Source organism: Herpailurus yagouaroundi, unplaced genomic scaffold, assembly GCF_014898765.1.
Source record: "Herpailurus yagouaroundi ecotype Mexico unplaced genomic scaffold, PumYag 483, whole genome shotgun sequence".
NCBI lineage: Eukaryota > Metazoa > Chordata > Mammalia > Carnivora > Felidae > Herpailurus > Herpailurus yagouaroundi.
The window spans coordinates 5,111,849-5,133,095 of NW_024412700.1; the positions used below are offsets into that span (position 1 = coordinate 5,111,849).

General features: G+C 59.8%; 1 protein-coding gene and 1 long non-coding RNA gene across 2 annotated transcripts in view; both read right to left on the minus strand.

Annotated features, from left to right (window-relative positions):
- Positions 1-47: 47 nt before the first annotated feature.
- On the minus strand, positions 48-3,053 carry LOC121022892 (uncharacterized). The gene is made up of 3 exons (XR_005787148.1): positions 2,940-3,053; positions 277-409; positions 48-186 (listed from the first exon to the last, which is right to left on the minus strand). It is a non-coding gene; the product is annotated as an uncharacterized LOC121022892 (long non-coding RNA).
- Positions 3,054-13,126: 10,073 nt separating this feature from the next.
- Positions 13,127-21,247, minus strand: part of PTPRN2 (protein tyrosine phosphatase receptor type N2) — a 748,038-nt gene continuing 739,917 nt past the window's right edge. Inside the window, exons 21-23 of the mRNA XM_040464596.1 lie at positions 17,803-17,839; positions 16,271-16,372; positions 13,127-14,665 (exon numbers count right to left, since the gene is read on the minus strand). Of these exons, the coding sequence (XP_040320530.1) occupies positions 14,594-14,665; positions 16,271-16,372; positions 17,803-17,839 (211 nt within the window). The 3' untranslated portion in view covers positions 13,127-14,593. The remainder of the gene's footprint in view (positions 14,666-16,270; positions 16,373-17,802; positions 17,840-21,247) is intronic.

Consider the following 21,247-nt stretch of genomic DNA (forward strand, 5'->3'; position numbering starts at 1 on the left):
CCCTTGTGAACACAGAGGCAAAAATCCTCAACAAGAGATTAGCAAACCAGATTCAACAGTCCACACGACCACTCACTGCGGCCGAGCGGGGTTCATTCCAGGGATGCGAGGGTAGTTCGACAGCCACGCAGCCACCAACGGGATTCACCGCGTTGACCAGGTGGAGGATAAAAATCACGAGAACACCTGCAGATGCAGAAAAAGCGTCTGATAAAATTCAACATCCATTTGTGAAAGAAGTCTCAAGGAAGCAGCTATGGAGGGAACATAGCTCACCCTAATAAAGGCCGTATATGACACCCCACAGCTAGCATCATCTTTGACGGTGAGAAGCTGGAAGCTGTCCTCTGGGATCGGAAACAAGGCCGAGACGCCCAGACTCACCACTTCTAGTCAACTGGAGGTCCTTCTGGAACAATTGGGCAAGAAAGAGAAGGGCACTGAAATGGAAAGGCAGGGCAAGACTGTCACTATTTCCAGATGCCATGATGCCCTATGGAGAGGACTCTGAAGGCCCTATAGAAAAACCCGTGAGAGGGGCGCCTGGGTGGCTCGGTTAAGCGTCCGACTTCGGCTCGGGTCACGATCTCACGGTTCGTGGGTTCGAGCCCCACGTCAGGCTCTGTGCCGACAGCTCGGAGCCTGGAGCCTGCTTCCGATTCTGTGTCTCCCTCTCTCTCAGCTCCTCCCCCACTTCCGTTCTTGCTCTCTCTCTCTCTCTCTCTCTCTCAAAAATAAACATTAATTTTTTTTGAAAGCAGTATCTTGAAGAGATATCCGCACGGCTATGTTCACTGCCACATTATTCACAGCAGCCGAGATATGGAAACGACCTCAGTGTCCACTGATGGATGAGGATATATACAAGACGATCTATTAGCCATATAAAGAATGGAATCTTGCCATTTACAACGTGGAGAGACCTTGAGGGCATTATGCTCAGTGAAATACGTCAGAGAAACAAATACTGTGTGATCTCTCCTACACGTGGAATCAAAACCGTCCCGCAAAAACCAAGCTCACAGATACAGAGAACAGATTGGTGGTTGTAAGAGGCAGGGGGTGGGGGTTAGAGAAACGGACAAACTGTGTGTTTTGTGTTTCTGTGTTAGTGTAGCTTGAATTTGAATTTATTTAGTTTAAATAATTTGAGTAAAAATTGTAAAAATGTAGATGGTGCCTTATTCCCAGGTAGGAAGCGCTATTTGAAATTTAGAATGTATTTTCCACGAAGAGTCATCAATGGTGTTGAGATTCCCAGGCCGGTTTGCAAAAACCTTTAGCAGTAGAATAGAAAACAGTACTGCTGAAATAGCAATTAGACAAAACAGAATACAATCGCACAGATTAAGATCTTTAGAAGTGATTTGGAGCCCCGCTGGTGAAAACAAAGGATGTTCGATTGCAGGGTTTGTGGGGCGAAAGGCGTGGCAGTTCTGAGGGGGAAGTCTGAACCCTTCAGGGGCTTTCGAGGTGAAGGGTGCTGGTTCCTTAATATCTCTGGTTGCACCTTCCGATTTATGGCTTAACTTTGTTTTGTATAAATATATCATTAACTTTATTCTTAGGTTTCTCAGCAACTATCAAGTTTTTAATTTTCAAAGAGGAAAAGAAAAAGTAAATGGCAAGAAACTGTCTAGATGGGCGCTTTCCTGAAGCACCAAGGTCAGATCACAAGAGGCGGGGAGAGAGGAGTCTCCTTTCCTCAGCTGAGCTCACCACGCGGGACTAGCGAGGCCTCCTGCCTCGCCTGGAGTTTGGCTGGGCCGTGACTGGCCTCTGGCTTCTAGAAAGTGGCAGAGGCCCTGTAAGCTGTCCCAGGCCTGGCCCTAGAGGCGAGCGAGCTCCCCTGGGTCTCCCACCAGGTCGGCCAGGGCCACGGCAGAGGAGCAGTGCGGGGTGGTTGTGTCCCTCTAATTTTTTTTTTTTTCAACGTTTATTTATTTTTGGGACAGAGAGAGACAGAGCATGAACGGGGGAGGGGCAGAGAGAGAGGGAGACACAGAATCGGAAACAGGCTCCAGGCTCTGAGCCATCAGCCCAGAGCCTGACGCGGGGCTCGAACTCACGGACCGGGAGATCGTGACCTGGCTGAAGTCGGACGCTTAACCGAGTGCGCCACCCAGGCGCCCCTGTTGTGTCCCTCTATACAGCGGGTTCTTTTCACTAGATGTGGTCGAGATTTTCTGGCAGTTTGTTACACACCGAGCCACGTTTCTCTTCGTATTTTTTCTGTTCGGGGCTTGTCGGTTTCTTCGAACCATACAATCAGGTCATTCCTTAAACTCGGGACTTTTTTGAGTGTTACTTGTTCGACTATTCTTGCCCCGTTCTCCCTCCTCTTCCTCTGGGACTCCTGTCCCGTGAAGGTGCGACCCCGGCCGTGGACGTGCAGACTCGATAGCTCAGAACGAACCCGCCACCCGTGCCAGACTGCACAACGATCGTGATAGCGTGGTGGCTGCACGGTCCCTTGGGGGGGGGGCGCCGTGGGGACAGCGTGTCCTTCTGCGACGTCCAGCGCCGGCTAGAATCCTGGAGGCCGGGCCCGGGCTCCCCCGGAGGCGCCTGGTAGTGAGAGACGGCGAGACGGCGAGGGCCCGGCGCGGCGCCCTACGGGGGCTCTCAGGCGGGCGGAGGCGGAGGGAGAGGGCAGGCAGGGGTCCCCGTGCCCAGACAGCTCCCCCGGGCTGACGCACCAGGGACATTCTGCTGGCCTCTTGTTGGCTGAGGCCGCGAGGCACGTCTGCCCGGGCCCGGCCGCGTCCGGCTTGTGCGTTCGGGCAGGCGGTGACCCTGGTGGCCTTTCACGGCGACCTCTGCTTCGGGGGCGGCAGAGCGCGGCGTCCCGGGCCGGGCCGTAACCTCCTCTGGGAGGTCTCCTCCAACCTCACTCCCGGGTCGGGGCCCCATGTGCCCTTCCGGTCCTGGGACTTAACCTTTCGGCCAGCGCTTCCTGGCGGGCCGCCTGGGAGTAGGCAGGTGTTTGGAGCGGGTGGCCCGGACACCTGTCCCCAGCAAATGGCCGTGGGATCTTGGCCAGGCCCATCCCTCTGTGCCTCAGTGTCCCGCTCGGTAGCGGGTCGGTAATAACCACACCTGTTCTGGGGACAGTCGCGAGGGTCCAGCGAGCTTGCGCGTGAGGAGCAGAGGGCGGGTGAGCGCTCACGACTGTTGGCTCCGTGCTCCTCCCCCACCCGTCTCGGGGCTAAAGTCGGGGCTGTGGTCCACACGGCTGCCTGGCCCGGGGCTGTTGCACACCGCGGCTGTGTGCTCCGGGAGTAGAGCCCGGGCCCCTCACGGCCCACCCCTGCAGGCGCCTCCACGGGCTGTGAGGGGCCCGGGCGGGTCCAGGGGGCGGGCGTGGCGGCTGCGTCCACACACAGGAGAGCCGGTGACACGGCGGAGAAGTCTGACTTAACCCCTGCACAAATATGACGAGTTTTATTTTTCCTAATAAAACAGATTACTTATCATCTGGCAGGAGTTGAAAATTACTCAGTCTAAAAACGTCCGGTGAACAAAGGCTTAATTTCAGCAAACGGTTCTAAATCGAGCGCTTACGCAAGGCAGCTTTCGCTCCCTACCCGAAAGTTCACCCTCCCGCTTCCACATAAAAGGAGAACTTGCTCCCGAGTGACTCTGCTGGACAGACCACCTCCCCGCGTGGGAGTCACTGCGTCTCCGGGCCTTTCAGGGCTGGGGCGCCCCGCAGGGTGGAGGCTGGGGGTCCCGAAGGCACGAGATGGGCTGTAACTTCCTAGGGGAAAACAAGCAACATGTGTGTGGGAGACAGAGGTAAAGAGAGAGACAGAGACAAAGAAAGACAGAGAGACAGAGACAGAGGGACAGAGACAAGGAGGGACAGTTAAAGAGAGACAGAGACAGAGAGAGAGAGACAGGGAGAGACAGAGACAGAGACAGAAACAGGCAAAGAGACACAGAGAGACAAAGAGAGTTAAAGACAGACAGAGATAGAGAGACAGAAACAGACAGAGACAAAGACATATAGTCAGAGACAGAAAGAGACAGAGATAAAGATACAGAAGCAGAGACAGATAGAGACAGGCAGAGATAGAGACAGAGAGACAGAGATACTGTGAGATAGACACAAGCAGAGATGCAGAGACAGAGACAGATACAGAGAGACAGACATAGGCAGAGATACAGAGACAGAGATCTACAGAGAGACAGAGACAGACAGACAGAGACAGAGATCCATGGAGAGACAGGAGGGACGGACAGACAGACAGAGAGGGAACCATCAGCATCACTCAAGCTCTACATAAAGGGACCACCAGGAGGGGCCGCTGAGTTTCGGGCACGCGAGCTTTGGTGCTGCCCCTGGAAGGCCTGTGTTGTGTCCTGGGTGCCTGCTGGGGGTGGCGGGGGTGGGCCTGAGTGGTCGTCCCAGCAGCGCTTCTGAGGGGCCCCGATCGCGGCGTTCGAGGATCCAGGTCCTGGGACTCCCGACAGCCACACGGACCAGAGGGGGCCGGGCCCAGGCCTGCGACGTAAACCCCGGAAGGCAGGCCGAGAGCAGCACGGGCGGCCCCACAGCGGGCTCCGTTGAGCTGGGGCTTGGGGCGGGCGTCCTCACTGTCCCCTGTGGGGAGGGGCCTCCCGGGAGGACTCGGGATCGGGGCTGGGGCAGGCCTGATGCTAAGTGGGGCTATCAGGCAGGAAAGGTAGGTGCCCGGGGTGGAGGGGGTGCCTGGGAGAGCCAGGCCAGCCCGAGACTGAGAGGCAGTGTCCTTGCCGTGTCCCCGAGTGCCGTGGTCAGGTCGGCCGGGGCGAAGCGAAGTTCCCATCGCCTCACAGCCCAGGACCCACGGCGGGAGGCAGGGGGCGGGGGCGCCTGATCTCCGGCGGGCTGGGTCCCTGGATGACACCCCCGCCCGCTTCCAAACCAGCCCAGGGCTCCCAGTGGTGGCTGCCCCCCACGTGCCGGCCCCGGGGCGTCTCGCTGTGACCTCGTACCTGCTTCTCCGCTTCTCTCCTCGCCTCAGCTGCCCGCCGGCTGCAGACACGTCCCTGGACTCTTCCTCGCAGGAGGGCAGCGGGCCGGGGTCCACACGACCGTGAGCTGGCCTTCCCGGGCGTGAAGTCCGGGGGGCGGGGGGGGACGGTCACACAGAGGGCCACCCGCACGCCAGCCGGGGCCCACGCACGTCCTCTGCTGAGGCTAGTGCCGGCTGCCCTGTGCAGTGAGCCCGTGGTCCCTCCCCGAGGAGGCACAGGTGCGGGGAGACGGGCCTGCGTCCGCGGCCCTCTGCTCCGACCGGCAGAACGCGGCAGGACGGACGCTCGGCCGCCTGGTCCGGACTACTGGGAACAGGCCGGCTTTTCTGCTCTCCTTTAGGAGGGCCGTCTGCCCGAGCTGGATGTGCGGGCGCAGCCGCTCAGGCTAGTGGGGCAGGGGAGAGGCTCAGAGACACGCAGCCAGGGTCCCCGCGGGCCCGCCGTCCTGGCCAGCACTGGGCAGGAGGCCGAGCCCGTCCCGCGTGTCCTGGCCTTGCCTCCGTACGGCCGCGGCCCCGCGACGGACCCCACGTTACGCCCGTGGTTGAGTCCAGCCAGCGCAGAATCATGAGCGCGGAAAGGTGGTTGCCTGAAGCCACCGAGCCTGGGGTGTTTGTCACACAGCGGGGGATGCTGACCACGGTGCTTGGTGGGGGAGAGGGGGAGGAGGAGGGAAGGGAAGGGGAGGGGAGGGCGGCTCCAGCGAGGTCCCGGGCGTTTACTCCCCACGAGGGACGAGCCCGCCTCGTCCTAACGAAGGTGCTTATGAGCCTAGTGTGTGAGAGGCAGTCCCCAGCGTGGCCACAGACGTCCGCATGTCCGGAGAACCTGAGTCTCAACGTGAGGAAACAGAAATCACATCTTTGTGCCGTTTCTCAAGAACAAAATTAAGATTTAAAAATGTATGTAATTTTGTTAGTTGTATTTACAGAGCAACGGTTTGTGTGTGTGTGTGTCTAATGGTGACCAGTGCCAATTTAGAAGGATCTGTGTAAAGTCCTTCAAGTGACCCATGTCGGAGGGAGACAGGCCACCCTCGTGTCTGAGTCACATTGCTGTCCGGTCAGAGCACAGAGGCGGGTGCTGCAGGGACGGTCAGGGGTGAGGCCTTGCTTCCCCATAGTTCTGGGGCCGACAGCAGGCAGGGAGCGTGGGGAGTGTGCGGGACTCAGGTACAAGTTCACTCAGGCCCTCGCACCCTTTGCTGGGCGCCCCCTGCAAGGCTCCAGCCCCACCTCCCCGGGCCCCCCTCCCCCACAGGCACCTAGCACGCACCCCAGTTGTGCACGCCCCACCCAGTCCCCTCCAGTTCCAGCTCTGGGCGCCGCGGCTCCCCCACAGCAGGCCGGATCCGCCTTGCCCACCTCCGCTGCAGGGGTGAGCTTGTTTGGGAAAGAAAGGGCGGGGCACAGGTGACAGGGTTTAATGGGGCCACCCTGGCTGCTGACTGGGGAGCAGAGAAACACGTGCACGATAGCCCGGGCCAGAGGCGGCAGCTTGAACTTGTGGGGGGCTGGGCTCTGGGGGAGGGGGTGGGAGCGTCTGTGAGCCTGAGGAAAGGGGAAGGTGGGGGGAGGGCCTCCGGACGTTTGGGGCCCTGAGCACGCGAGTGGCTTGTGGGGCGGAGTTTGCAGTCCAGGAGGCCTTGCGGAGGAGGGGACCGGCTGGACGGCCCGGGGTGGCTCCCGCAGGCTGTGCAACCAGGACTCAGACCACCCCCGTCCGACGCCTACCATCTGATTATCAGCCCCTAGGGGTTTGGGTTTGGGGACGGGACTGGATGCAAAGTCTGGGTGAGGAAGTCACATTTGGACGGTGGAGCAGGCACTGGGAGTCACATGGTCCCTCGAGCCCACGTTCTCCGTGGATGTGGTTGGTGCTTCAAAGCAGTTATTTCTGCCTTTAATCTTGTCGCAAGACGGGATCTGAAGCGCTTCACAAAGAGGAACACAGGGCAGGGCGTCAGAGAAGGATCAGAGCAGAGCGGAGGACTTGTGCCCGGACAGCCTCCTGGCCGCGCTCGTGGAGCCCTAGGTTAAGTGTCCCCCGGAGTCGCGGACCCCCATGCTCCCCCGGGGGGCCTGTTAACCCAGATTCCCACCCCCCACCCCCCAAGGAGACCCTGACCCAGTAGGCCTTGAGCCCAAACCTCCCCATGGCCTTACAGCTGGACAGGGCCCCCCAGTGGCCCCAAGCTTGGGCAGATGGTGAGTCTTGGTGCCCGCACCGCCCGGCCACATCCTCGTGCCTATTCAGGGCTGTTCAGCCTCATATTCAGGCCCGGCAGCCTCTGTTCTTCCCACTTGAGTCCAGTTGTACGTGTCGTACACTGCACAAGGGCCTCTGGTTGAGGGGACAAGTTGGGGCTGAAATCCAGCCCTGGCCTTGTGGGCCCCATGCAGGACGCTGCAGGGTTAGCAGCTGCTGTGAGTAGAGAGATCCTGATGCCCCAAGTGCCCTGGCCTCAGACGCCTCCTCCTCGGGGGGTCCTGAGACTTTGAACACCATGGGCAAGTCCTCTCCGGGCACAGCTAGCACCGAGGCTGGGCTCGCTCTGAGCACCGTCTGGGGGTACAGAGCCCCGGGGCCAATCCCACCTCCTCCGCCCCTCACTGCGCTCGGCTCTGTGAGGCGGTGTTCCCACGCGGGTCAGGGAAAGAACTGGCACCTCCACCCTCCCGCCCTGCCCGCCCCGGGGCCTGGGAGGGGACCTCTCTGCCCCGCCTCTCCTGCTGCCCTCTCACGTGCACGCACACACAGACGCGCGGATGCGCACAAGCACCCTCCTTGTCTGCTGCCCCGCTGTGCCCACCCCCCTCCCACCTTCCGCGTCGTCGTCCCCCCCCTCCTCCCCCCTCCCTGGTCCTGGGAGCCCCGGGGGTGGGGGTGGGGGTGGGGTCTCGGCCCCTCTGGCAGCCTGCAGAACAGGCTCACGGCAGGCCGGGCACCCGGCACCCTGCGTCCCCTCCGGTCCCACACCCCGGACCTGGTTGCTGAACCCCTGGAGCCACGGAGGGGTCAGGGCTCCCGTGCCTTCCACCGCGTCCCGTGTGATCCTGATCTCGGAATTTGGGGGTTTATCAAAACAACCTGGTTCCTTGCTCACTCTTGAGATTTTCATGGTTTCTCCGTGATCGTGTTTTCCGATAATAACGCACCTTTGAACTTAGGAGACGTAGTCACAGGGACACCGTGGAGCAAGGTGTCAGCCGCCGTGGGGGCCTCCAAGGCAAGACTGGGGCGGCACCAGAGCTGCTGGGCCCCGCTGGCTGAGGTGACCCGCCTGGCAGGGACGACGGTGCCATCACGCGTGCCCTGTGTGGGGTGTGTGTCTGTGTGGGGGTGTATGGGATGTGGGTGCCGGGTGTGGGGTGTGTGTGGGTCTATGCGGGGTGCGGGGTGCGTGTGGGGGTGTCTGTGTGCGTGGGGTGTGTGGGTCTACACAGGGTGTGTACGTGGGGGGTGTGTGGCATGTGGGGGTGTGGGTCTATGCGGGGTGCGGTGGGGGTGTCTGTGTGCGTGTGGGTGTGTGCGTGTGGGTGTGTGGCATGTGGGCGGTGTGGGTCTATGCGCGGTGCGGTGGGTGCGGAGCCCCGTCCTCAGGGCCTTCGTGGAAAGGTGGCCTTGACTGCTCACACCCCCGCCCCCCCGCCGACCCCGCCCTCGGCCGGTCCCGGTGTCGGGGTCGAGCACGCAGGGCAGAGGGTGCGCGCCCGCCTCTCCGGCCCCTGCGGGGCGGAGCCGCGCCGTCGGCAGCCCCTGCCTCTGGGTGAACCCCGTTGCTCTCTTCGGGTTCCTCCGGGAAACGACCACAGCCCGCGGGGGCGTCCCCGTCCCCGTCCCCGTCCGTGAGGGAGCCCCCTGGCCCCGACAGCGCACGCTCCGCGGTGTTCCACCCGGGCGGTCACGGGCGGTCACGGGCGGTCACGGCCGGTGCCGGGTGGGCGCCCCGAGCCTGGGGAGCCTGCTGGGGTGGGGTGGGGGCGGGGGGCGGGCAGAGCTCCACGCCGGGTTTTATCGGCGAGCCCGGCGGGCTGACTGCTCAGGGTCTGACCTTTCCGGCTGGAGAAGAAAAGGGGAGAGAAAAGGAGAACGTGTGAGGCACACGGAGGCAGGAGTGAGCAGTCTGCGGAGTCGATAAACCCAAGTCGAGGCGGGCGGAGGGTCACAGAGGACCGCGCGACCGGGGCGAGGCGGGAGGCGAGGTGGGCGTGGCCGAAGGAAGGCGTGGTGGGCGTGGCCGGCCGGGGCGGTGCGGCAGGCGGGGCCTCACGGAGTGGTGGGCGGGGTACGGAGTGGTGGGCGGGGCCCCTGGAGCTCAGTATCCCGCCCTAGCCCCATCCTCCTTCAAGGCCAAATTTTGGCTCCCGCCTTTGCCTTTGATTGATTTCTTCTTCTTCTTTTAATTTTTTATGTTTATTTTATTTTTGAGAGACAGTGTGAGCAGGGGAGGGGCAGAGAGAGAGAGGAGAGGGAGACACAGAATCTGAAGCCGGCTCTGAGCTGTCAGCGCGGAGCCCCACGTGGGTCTGGAACAGCTCGCGAACAGTGAGATCCCGACCGGAGCGGAAGTTGGCGCCTAACCAGCTGAGCCACCCAGGCGTCCTGCCCCCTTTGGTGGATTTCTTAACTTGCTCAGAGCCTGGGTGGATCCCAAGTGTCGTTGACAGGGGCCTTCCGCAGAGCGCAGGGCCGTCAGCCACGATGCTGGATGAGAAACGGCTGGGTACAGTGGGGCTGGCATCCACCCGACCCGGGCCTCTGTGTGGTTCTCGCCCCAAAGTCGAGTGTGGAGCCCATTTTACAGACGGGGAAGCTGAGGTAGAGAGGGTGAGCATCACGGGCTGAATGCGGGGCCGGGGGTGTGGCGGGGCCCCTGTGGACGCTGCGGGAAGGTGCCGCTCAGCCGCTCCCCTGCCCCAACCTGGATGTGGAGACAGAGGGGCTGCGGGGAGGACACAGAGGCTGTGGCCTTGCCCTGGGGTCCCCCACAAGTGGACGGCGATGGCCGTGTGCCCTGGTGTGGTGCGCAGGAGGGCAAGGAAAGCCTCAGGATCGTGGCCACGTTCACCAAGAAGCCGGTTTGGGGGCTGGGGGCCGAGCAAACAGTGCCCGAGGAAGGGAGAGCTGTTTCCAGAGACCTGATCAATCAAGTCATTCCTGTGCTGTGATTATAATTGTGTCAGGACATGACAGAGACACGAGAGGGTGGTTCAGATCTGAACCGGGAGCTGGGTTGTTTGCAAGGGGACGGCTGGGCCTTGTGGGGCCACAGGCTCTGTCTCTCTAGCCTTGGGGTCCACAGGAGCAGGGTGCTCACAGGTGTCCCTCTGCAGACGGGGGAGTGGGCCTGACCTTCGGCCGGGTCTCGGGCTAGGTGCCATTGGCCGTGGGGATGGTCGGCACCCGAGGGGCAGGATCCCTCTCAGGAAAACCCCATGGCCGGGCGGGCGGACGGCCCTGGATCCTCGGGGAGGCTTTGGGACTGGAGCCCCTGGAGAGGCATCCCTGGGTGGTGCTCAGTGTCACCTGCTTCAGATGGATTTTAAAGCAAAGGGATCGATCGGTCTCTAGATTCCGGATATTTGTCATCCCAGGAAGTCCTGCCCCCCGTGTACCTGTGAGCGAGCATACGGGGGTGTGTGTGTGTGTGCGTGCATGACCACATGTAGTAACACACGTGTGTTTGTTGTGGCGCCTGGGTCAGGTGTGACGCAGATGGTGGCAGCTTGTGGCTCTCAGGCCACTACTGCGGGGACGTGAGGGAGGGCAGCATGGCTGTTTTCACCGAGGCCCCAGCCCCACAGGCAGCCCCCCAGAGCGGCCCCAGTTGGGCCTCTGCACCCACTTGGACCCCTGATGGGATGTGGTCGGCCGCGGAGGGGGCTCTGGCTCCTGCGGGGCCTGGCGTGAGCCAGCCTCGGGGTCCAGTGCCCTACGGGGGGTCAGCCAGGCCCGCGGCACCTGCCACGCGGGCCACGGGCACAGTCTGCATCGTCTCTTGACCCCTTCGACGGCCCCCACCCCACAGGGAGCACGTGGTCCTAAAACAGCAGGACAGCCCCGCACTCGTGGGTCTACTTTTTAAAAAATCCAAACCAGAAGACACGTGTAAGTTGTTCCTTCAAAGTAGACGCCCCAGGAGGGAGAAGAGACAGAGAGACAGCGAGAGCAGGGTGGAGAGCGGGAAGAGGGAGGTGAGGGCCTTGAAAGTGACATTTCAGATGGGCTAGCAGAGCTGGGGGCTCCTTCCTGCCTTCTGTCTCCTTTATCCTGAGAGCCCACCCCCTCCTGCCTGAGACCCGGGCTGCTTTCAGAGCCAGAAGCAACCCCGGGAGCCCTCAGCGTCCCTGGAGCAGGTGCAGGACGGATTCTGGAAGCTTCCATGCGGCGGAATGTCTCCACAGATCTGCTGAGCCCTGCAGCGTCCGCGGCCCAGCCCAGCCCACTGTACCCGGCTGTTCCCCAAACCTACCGTGGCTGGACGCAAGCAGGTTCTACCCGAGTGGGGATGGTGCTTGTGAGTGGCCATGTGGGGGAGCACCTGGGCCGCACCGAACACTCTGAAGGGCTGGGGACCGGCTGCCCTTGTCTACCCCTGCCCAGCCCGGGGCACTGGGCCACTCGTCCCTCCCCGGGCCAGAGCACCAGGCTGGGAGATGCTGACCCCTGGTCCAGAAAGACAAGGACACTCTTTCCCACCTGCAGCCACTGTAAAAAGCAAGCGACATTCAGCACTTGTCTAAGAAGCAGCTAAGGCCAGTTCCTGAACACACACCCTGAATAGAAGGAAACCGGCCACGGTTTAGGAACAGAGGTATAATCAAATTCTCATTTTCTATTCCAATAAGCATCTTTGAATTAATGCCTATTCCACTAATTAGGAAGGTTTTATTAGCGTTCTACTGGGTTAATAAAGCACACAACACAGACCACGGATAATATCGCGGTCATTTCTCCATGGAGGGAACAGCAGAGGGAGAGTGAGCGAGCCAGCTGACAGAGCGGAGGGCACGCTAACCAGCCCTTTACAGGCATGGAGGTAACGGTCTGGGAAAAACACAGCCTCCTCTGTGGGCCCTGTTCGCACCACCCAAACCTTGGGCCCCAGCTGGTGCAGGCGGGCCTGGTTTGGGGCGCAGCACTGGGACCCGCGCGTCCACCTGGGACACGGGGGGCCGATACCCCTGCCCCGACGCCCGGGCGCTGTGCTCGGGGCTCTGGGGCCTCGGCCGAGGACAGGCACGGTGGCAGGCGGACTCGGTGTCAGTGGACAGGGCTGTGCTGGTCTCCGTGACCCTGGGGGCTTCGGAGGAAGATGCAAAAGTGTCTCAGCGCTGACCTGTCCCAGCCACCTGGGGTCGGGGCTAAGTGGGTCCAAGTAAGGGCGGTTGCAGCTGGCCCTGGGGGGGGGGGGGGGGAGGGCGGGGTGAGGGCAGCGCGGAGCGTGGCAGGAGGGGCCGGGCTGGAACCCCAGAACCCTCACATTCCCAGGACTTTACCAGAAGGTGTGTGTGTGAGCACACGCGTGTGTATTTCCAAGGGAGCACGATGAACAGAGTTCCAACACACGGAGATCTACTGTGTCACTGTTACGAGCCGTTGTGTGTTTCCCGAATTTAATCAGGTTCTAGAATTGCATGCGGTAGGTGGCACTTTCGTTTTCTTTCTGTGAGATTACATCTAACGGTTTTCATTAAAAAAAAAACAAAAACAAAACCCGTGGTCTCAAGCGACCATTTCATAAAAACGCATCCTGAATCACTTGGCGGTGAAGCCTCCAGTGTTGACAAGTGACGTTAGGACCACCCCAGACACGGTCTCAGGAGGCCACTGGGGGAGGGGTGGGCACCCCGGTGGGTGAATTCAGAGCCTCCTGGAAGGTGGGGCCTTCCCTCGCCCCTCACCGCGCCCTGCCCGCCTCGCCCCTCACTGTGAGGGAACCCTCCCAGATGTTCTGGTCTTTGGTGCACATCGGGCCCTGAAAACCTGGTGTGGAATTCTGGGAAGGGCCCCCGCCTGCTCTCGGCAACCTGCGTGCCCTCACGTCCGGAGCCGGAGCGAGGGAGGTGGCTCCCTCCTCCCCAAATAAAGACCATTCAAATGTGAAATCAAAAGTTTAATCTGACACCGTTAAATATATTTATATATCTCGCACTGGAGGATTTCTCTTGAAACATAAGAATTAGAAATTACGAGTAGGTATATGCTTCCTATATTCAGATAAATTGGTTTCTATTCATTATTGAGATTCCGGACAGGCAAACACATCACGGATCTACTGCAGTGGATGACAGGACGGGACCACGTACAGACACAACGGTGTTGGCGTCTTCCTCCCCAGCCAGAGGCCGCTCTCCCAGCGCGACCATTTCTGGGATGCAGTGTCCATTGGGACGGGAAGGGCGGTGTGCACGAAGCAGGGCGTGGGGGGGCCCGGGGATACGCTCACGCCGAATCCTAGATGGAGCCCAACAGGGTGGAGCTGTCTGCGCCCCTTCTTGGATTCCATCGTTCCGAGTTCAGCGAGATGAGCCCCGTTTCCGGGGGCGGGCGGTGGCAGACCTCACGGTCAAGTGCTATTCCGGCAAGCCCGGATCGCCTCTGGACGCCCGTGTGTGTCACACGAGGGTCCGACCTAGGCGACGGGGGGGGGGCTGACGACCGGGGGGCCCGTGGCCAGCACTGCCACTTTGCTCCCTGCTGCTACGAGCTCACGCAGATTAAAATGCCCGTCTCCCGCAAGTCCTTCTAGGAACGGGTGCTCAGGTGCTCTCCGGATGCCGGCAGGGCCCGGGACATCCCCTGAGAGGGAGGAACAGGTGCCTGCTGGGGGGCTAGAGCGCTCCTCGGGGACCAGGAGCTTGGGACCTGCCAGACTGTTCCCAGATTCCGGCTGTCCCGGGTTGTGACGTGTGAATCCATATTTTGAAGTTAAAAGTGTGGCTCCCCAGGCGGGAAAGCGGTTGCCCCTGGAGGCCCCTGCCGGCCCCTGGGGGTGGGTGGAAGAGATGGGCCGTGGACCTTGGGGTCGGGGGGGGGGGCGTCAAGCAGCCCGGGTGGGAACAGAACCGAGATGCGGTGACGATTTTCTTATTATTTGCCCCACAGCTGCTGAATGTTAGTAACTGTTGCTCTGACTCCCGAAGAAGCCGGTGGCTCCTCTGGGCGAGCAGCGTCTCAGAGACAAATGCCACGTGTGTCTGCCGTGCCTGGTGCCCTGCCCGCGTCGTCTGGGCCCCCTCCCTGCAGAGCCGGCCGCCCTCCAGACTCACAGGTCACGAGCCAGCCCTCAGAGGCCGTGCGGAGTGCGAAGCCTGCTGCATCGTTAGGACGACGCTGTTTGCAATTAAGAATGTGAATGTGTGCTTCAAGGAAAAGGGTTTTCTTTCAGGAAAGTGAAACCGGATAAAGTGATTGCCCCCTGTAATCGCATGATTCCACCGATCTCTCCTTACTGTGATTTGGTTAAACGAAAATGCGCATTTCAACCGGTAAACTGCACCGACCAGGCAGTTGTGTCATTCCGGGTGCGGGCGCCTCCCGGCCCCGGGCCCCTCCGCCCCGCGGCTCACTGCGGGAGGGCCCTGAGGATGGCGTTGACCTCCTCCGCCACGGCCGTCAGCGCAAACTCGAACTGGCCCTGGAAGGACAAAAGCGGGGGAAGCCGTGAGTGGGGCCGCTCTCCTCTGGACTCCAGCCCTTAGCTCTGGTGTTATTCTGCAGAAGGGTCGCATATGTGCATAGAAAGGAGAGGTGTGCGGGATCCTGATGCCGGCTCCGGCTTCCCGGCCTCGATCGCCGCACGGTGCTTGCGGAAGGTGCTGGCAGGGGGAGCCGAGGGAGGGCACACGGGAGTTTCTATTTCTGCCAGCGTTCTGCAGCTCTGAAATAATTTCAGAATTTCAGATAAACAAACCCCTAGGAAAACAAAGCGTGCTGTGACTGATAAGGTCTCTTCACGCTGATCATATGAGGGTCTCGTCACATTCCCGGGGGCCGCGGGGGGCCGGGGGCCGAGCGTGCATGGTGCTGGCACCTGGGTGGAGGTCCCCGGCTGGGGCAGGTGCCGCTGGGGGGCGGGGGGGCACGGCCGGGGCAGTTCGGGAGTCTTTACGAGGCTTCTGGTTCCGTGTAGGATAGGTTTGTGGTTCTGTAGGAGAATTAAGCTACATTTGCCTCAGTGCTCGGGGTTGACTTTGGCCACGAAGAACCAGCCAGGTGGCCCTGTTGAGGTATTTTAAGAAATCCTCCAGCTCACAATGTGTTCAGCCTAGTCTTACGGCCGCGTGGCTTCTCGGTTCTCCCCAGAGCGCTTGGGATTTAGAGCCTCTCCCCCACCCAGCTCAGCCCTTGTGTCACGTTCGAGTTCCACAGTAACATTCAGACAGAACAGGGGCTTGGGGACCTCTGGCACTTTCTGGGGGAAACAGCGGGACCCCAGGAGGCAGGGGAAACTCCCTGCAGTCCCGGAACCGTCACCCCAAGGCACAGAGCACACTCCTCTGGGCCTTGGGCCACCTCCATTTCATGAGTGCCGTTTACAACTTCAAGTCCTCTTGGGTGCAAAGAAGCAGTTTTGCAAGGGCATCTTTTACGGACTTTGGGTCTTCGGTGGAGGCTCGTAGCCTCTGAGAGTGAGGACGACCTTGGCAAAGAGGAGATTCTGTACTTGGCGACTTCAGTGCTCTCACGGAACAGGCGTGGGAGCTCCTGCTGCTGCTGGACACGGGTGTCTCCGAGCGCCAACGGAACGGACCGTCGTCTTCACCGCACTTCCAGCTCGGGAGCAGCCCTGTCTTTCTGCCTTTTGCTGCAGACGTGGCCTTTTCAGTAAGTATGCAAATCAGCCACGCTGAGGCGCTGGAGGACCCCAGCGCACCCGGGGGACATTTGACGACCACACAACAGAGCCGTGGTTCTGAGGGCCGGAAGCAGGGGAGTCTGGCAGAATGTTTAGTGAATCTAGAACATTCTCCTGCAAGGGTGCTGGGGTTTATCATTGACATCTTTCTATAAAAACGTGATGTTCTCCCCTTCCCCTGCGTCTGGTGCATGGAGGGCTCCAAACACTGGAGGTCTGCCTGCATCGTTTTCTGTTGAGATTCGGGTGGTTGCTGGGACCCCGACTGACCCTCCTGGGAGGGGCCCCTGTCCCGCCTGGGACCTGCCTGGGAGACGTCCCCTTCCCCTCTGCCCTCGCTCGGAAACAACCGCGGAAAGACGCCCGAGGGCTGGCCCACAGTACCTTTGTCTGGACCATGCCCGGTCTCTGGTCCCTCAAGTGCTCCAGGGTCGCGGCGATATCAATCTCCTTAGCGCCTGCAAGAAACAGCGAACACAAATCGGGCTGAGTTCAGACACGAGATGAGCCGCGCTCCGCGGTCGCTCTCCTGCATCAGGCCCTTCGGGCTCAGAGGCCAATTGAAAATGATTACACTCATTCCTCAGCAGGCCTGGCAGGCAGCTGCGATTTCGGTGCTCAGAGAAAAATAAGGCAAGGCGGTTTTCATTAGCATTGATTCAAGAAAGCCGGGTTAAAAAAATTGCTGTCAGGAGCCCAGAAAGATACTTGCAACAGCCACATCACTATTAGAAACTAAAATGTGATTTTTGTGTGTGGCATTTTAAAGAATGTTTTAGAAATAGAAAGTATATGAGCTTTAATTTCAATTGCATAGGATCTTTTTTATTTCACGTAACGAAAGATTAGACTAATAAATCCCATCCATCTGAATATTGGCTTTTAAATGTGGAGCTCCCAGCGAGGGTTCCAAACGGTGAGAAGAGGCAGAGACGGCCCTGGCTGTATTCACTGGCCGGACTTTCGCGGAGAGGCCCCTCCCCACAGACAGCATCTGTCTCGAGCCAGGTGATCCGGGCTTGACAGAAATAATACCATTGGAGTTTGAAATTTTGACCTTATTGTTGTTGTTGTTGTTTAATGTTTGTTTATTTTTGAGAGAGAGAGACAGAGCACGAGCAGGGGAGGGGCAGAGAGAGAGGGAGACACAGAATCTGAAGCAGCTCCAGGCTCCGAGCCGTCAGCACAGAGCCTGACGCGGGGCTCGAACTCATGGACCGAAAGATCATGACCTGAGCCGAAGTTGGATGCTCAACTGACTGAGCCACCCAGGCGCCCGACATTATTGTTAATTGTTAATTCAACATGCATTCTTGTTTTTCTACTTCTAGTAGCTAGAGAACAGTGCTGGCTCTCAGGCCCGCAAGCTTCTTACAGCTTAAGAAGCATTTTACACAAATGCAAACCGTGGGCAGGGGAGCAGCCGTCACCTCCCAGGTGGCCTCGGACCCACGCGCCGAACCCCAAGCAGGTGTGATGTTGCCAGCAGCACCTCGTCACCAGGGCCCCCGCCGCGCCACAGCTCACGCCCGGTCGCACGGAGCAGGTGGCCACGACCGTCGGCAGCCAGATGGCATCAGGCGGACGGGCCGAGAGGCCCCGCGTCTCCAGGCCCTTCTCTGTCTGCACCCCCCAAGTGCGCACATCAGTCCCCTGAGGCACAGAGCCAGGAGAACGAGTTCGAAAGCTTCCAAGATTGTTAGAACGTTTCAAGTCCTGTGGTTCTGTGGCTTACGGACAGCAGGTGCGATGGGCTTCGAGGGAGAAAGATGGGCAGGGGAGGGGCTGGGAGGAAACACGTCCAAAGCAAACGTAGCTACACAGAGGGGAGCAGCAGGAAGTATGGACGACCTAGCCGTATGTGGCCCAGACCAGGAGCCCGGGGGCTGGGGGCACCGCTCGGCCGGCACTTAGGCAGGCTGTATCCATGACCCCAGTCTCCCCTTCCCTGTCCTTGAGCAGACACGACAGGAATGTTCACATCTCTCTCTCTCTCTCTCTCTCTCTGTTTTTAATGTTTATGTACTTTTGAGAGAGAGAGAGAGAGAAAGAGAGAGTGGGGGAGGGGCAGAGAGCGAGGGAGACACAAAATCCGAAGCAGGCCTCAGGCTCCAAGCTGTCAGCACAGGACCCGACTCGGGACTCGAACCCATGAACCGTGAGATCATGACCTGAGCTGAAGTCGGATGCGTATCGGACTGAGCCACCCAGGTGCCCCATCATCTCTAGGGCTGTAGGGACAGCGCTGGGCGCGTCGGGAGCTCCTAGTCAATGCGGCCGCCTTACGGGAACCAAGCTGCCAGGTAAGGACCGTCCTACTGGGACACTGTGAGCTCCCCCGTGTCTTAAATCAGGGCCTTTATAGGAAGGGAAACAAGTTCCCCTTCTGGACCAGCCGGACGTCCCCCAGGGAGCTCGGCAGTCGGGTCCACTGAGAAACCCACTCAAGGACAAGACAGGGGTCAAGTTCTGGGCGTGCTGGTCAGCTGGCCTTGAGGGTTATAGTTTTTGGAAGCCGACGAGGCCACAATAAACAGTCTTGGTTTAAAGGGAATCCGCGAGTCTGAGACCCTCCGAAACAAAGGAGGAGTCTGCCCTGCTACCGAAAGGGGGGGAAGGAGGAGAGAGGAAGTGGGGGGGGGGGGCCCGGCCACGGCCACGGTGTGTGGTGGCTCCCGGTCGGTCGCCGAGGCTCCAGGAGCCGCTGCCTCTCGTCGCCTCCCCACCGGAGCGCCCTGCCCTCAGGGCCCGCTCGCGAGTCACGGGGACAGCCGTGCACAGAAACTGGCTTCTTCAAGAAACAAGCTTGCCCTCAGAAGGTTAAACCCGACGCGGGGGGCGAGCGAGGGGGAGACGAATGTGTCCCGCCCCACGCGTGGCACTTCCGTTCTCCGGCCGGGCGGGTCAGCAGCAGAGCCCGGTGCTCAGGGCTCTGCCGGGATGGGTCCCACAGGTGCGGCCACGGCCCGGGCGCTCGCTGTGTTCCCCTTCCCCAGTCCGGGGCTCCCTGCCGGTGTGGGTGGGGTCTCGGGCTGGCACAGAGCGCTGGGGGGGGGGGGTGCCCTGCGGGGCCCGGCCACGTCGTAATTCACAGGAGCCACGGCGCTCCAGACGCGCGTGAATGGTGCTTCGCAGATCCCGGGCGCTCCCGGGAGAGAAAGTACTTCTGCTCGGCGATATCCCACGCTGGCCTCCAGGCTCGCGCAGGGCCCCTACCTTCTGCGACCGCTCGCCTTCTGACCACGGGTCCTGGATTTCAGAAGCATCCGGTGCGGGGGGCAGGTCCTTCCGAGATGAAATCCCAGGGCTTCGTGTAGGATCCAGACTTAGATAAAAAGTGTCTTTTTAGGGCACTTTCTTTTAGTCCTTCGGGCTGGTTGGAAAACCTCTTTCAACAGCTGTTTTATTCTGAGGCTGTATGGAGGCCGTCCCTGCCTGGAAGCCGCCGGCACGGGCTGGGGACACGCGACGTGGCCCGGTGCTGCCTCTGGTCGCACGTGCGGCCCTCCCTCCTGGGCGGCTGTCCCGAGCCTGCAGGATCCTTGGATGGATGTACGAATAAAGTCTCTAGTTTTCTTACATCGTGACGCCCTCTGGACCACTGTTCGTGACAGAACGAGAGAGAACATGGCTGTCCCCGGAGGGGTTCGAGATGAGGAGCCGGCCAGGGACTGGCTCAGGAGCCCACTTTTCCTGGAGTCGGAGTTGGACAGTGAGGAAATCAAACCGATACTTAAAAACGTCCAGAACGAAATTCAGGCAACTGGGATGGACTTATTAAGTGAAGCCAGCTGGGTGATGCGGACGTCCCCTCGCTTGTTAGGAAAAGACCATTAGCTGTTGGCAACGTGAGCAAAGGGAGAAGCTTGCAGAACTCACGTCCGTGGTCTGTCCTGAGCAGTGGAGACACAAGGGGACACGGTGGGAGCAGCCGCCACACCCTGTCCAGTGGCTCCCACGTGCAGTGGGGCCTCGCGGTGCACGGAGCACAGAATCTGCATTTATAAACAGATCCGTGAGGGTCACAGGGTGGAGAGGGTGTGTGGGTCCTTCGCCACTTTATGAAAGGCTTTACTGAAGGCTAAGAGATTTATTTAAATCCTCCCAAATCAGGGAAGCTCCCTCTAGTGCACTGAAAAGGGGACCCTCTGTTTAAAAATTTCATTTTGCTGACAACATGTTACATTCTAGGGGAACAGACTATTGGGTGTGGTGCTCGCGTCCAAAAGCCTATAATTAGTCAAAGAATTAGTCAAAGAATCATAACCTACAAAAAGAATCGCATACCCAAGACAAGACCGGCAGGGATGCAGACTGGTTTCCAGTGTTTTCTGTCTGAAAGCATCATGACCCCAACACCGGAGTGCTCCCTGAAGACCCCATTCAAGGCGGCTCTGCAGGTGCAACTCCCCCCCCACCCGCCCCGGGACCCAGGGCCGTCCCCCGCTCCCTGTCTGGACCGTCTTCCCCGCGGCCCTGCATGGTCCACTGACTCCCCCAGGGCACCGTCCAGTAAATACTGATCTCTGCCAGTTTCCACTTCACTCAGGGTCCACTGGTTTCCAAGTTTACATATCAGCTAAATCCATTTTTAAAAGTATTTAAAATTTTTAAAAATGTTTATTCATTTTTTGATAGAGACAGAGTGTGAGTGGGGGAGGGGCAGAGAGAGGGGGAGACACAGAATCCGAAGCAGCTCCGGGCTCCGAGCTGTCAGCGCAGAGCCCGACGTGGGGCTTGAACCGTGAGATCGTGAGATCATGACCTGAGCTGAAGTCGGACGCTTTACCGACTGAGCCACCCAGGCGCCCTTCAGCTAACTCCATTTTTAAGACAGGAGAGGTTTTCTAGCTCTAGATAAAAGGCATTAACCATTAAACATTTTATTGAAGTATGGAAACTGATTTTTGCAGGGAAGGAGTCAACCTGAGGTTAAAGGAAACCAAGTTCGTGGCGGGGTGCTTTGCTCTCTCCTGGCGTTTGCTCCCTGGTCCAGGGGGTCGTGTGGCCCGCCCACTTGAGCCAGCGTCAGGTGCACACGCCTGGGCGCGGGCCGTGCTGTGTGCAGACACAGCTTTCTGCCCCCTGCTACCTAGTGAGGCCGAATACACATGAATCAGTTTTGCCACAGAGTTTTTACCCAGAAGGCTTGCAAACTGCCGGGGTCCAGTGTGTTTTCTTCCAAGTAAAAGAGACAACGTGTGTCAAGTGTGCAAGGGGGAAAAACTGTTACTTTGCACGAGGAAGTGCTCTTGCTTCCGCTCCAGGGGGATCTGAGCAAAGGAGCCAAGTGGTGAGATGCTGCCCTGGGAGGGCAGAGCTCCTGGTGAGGTGGGGATGGGGGGCCGGGGTGGGGGGTGG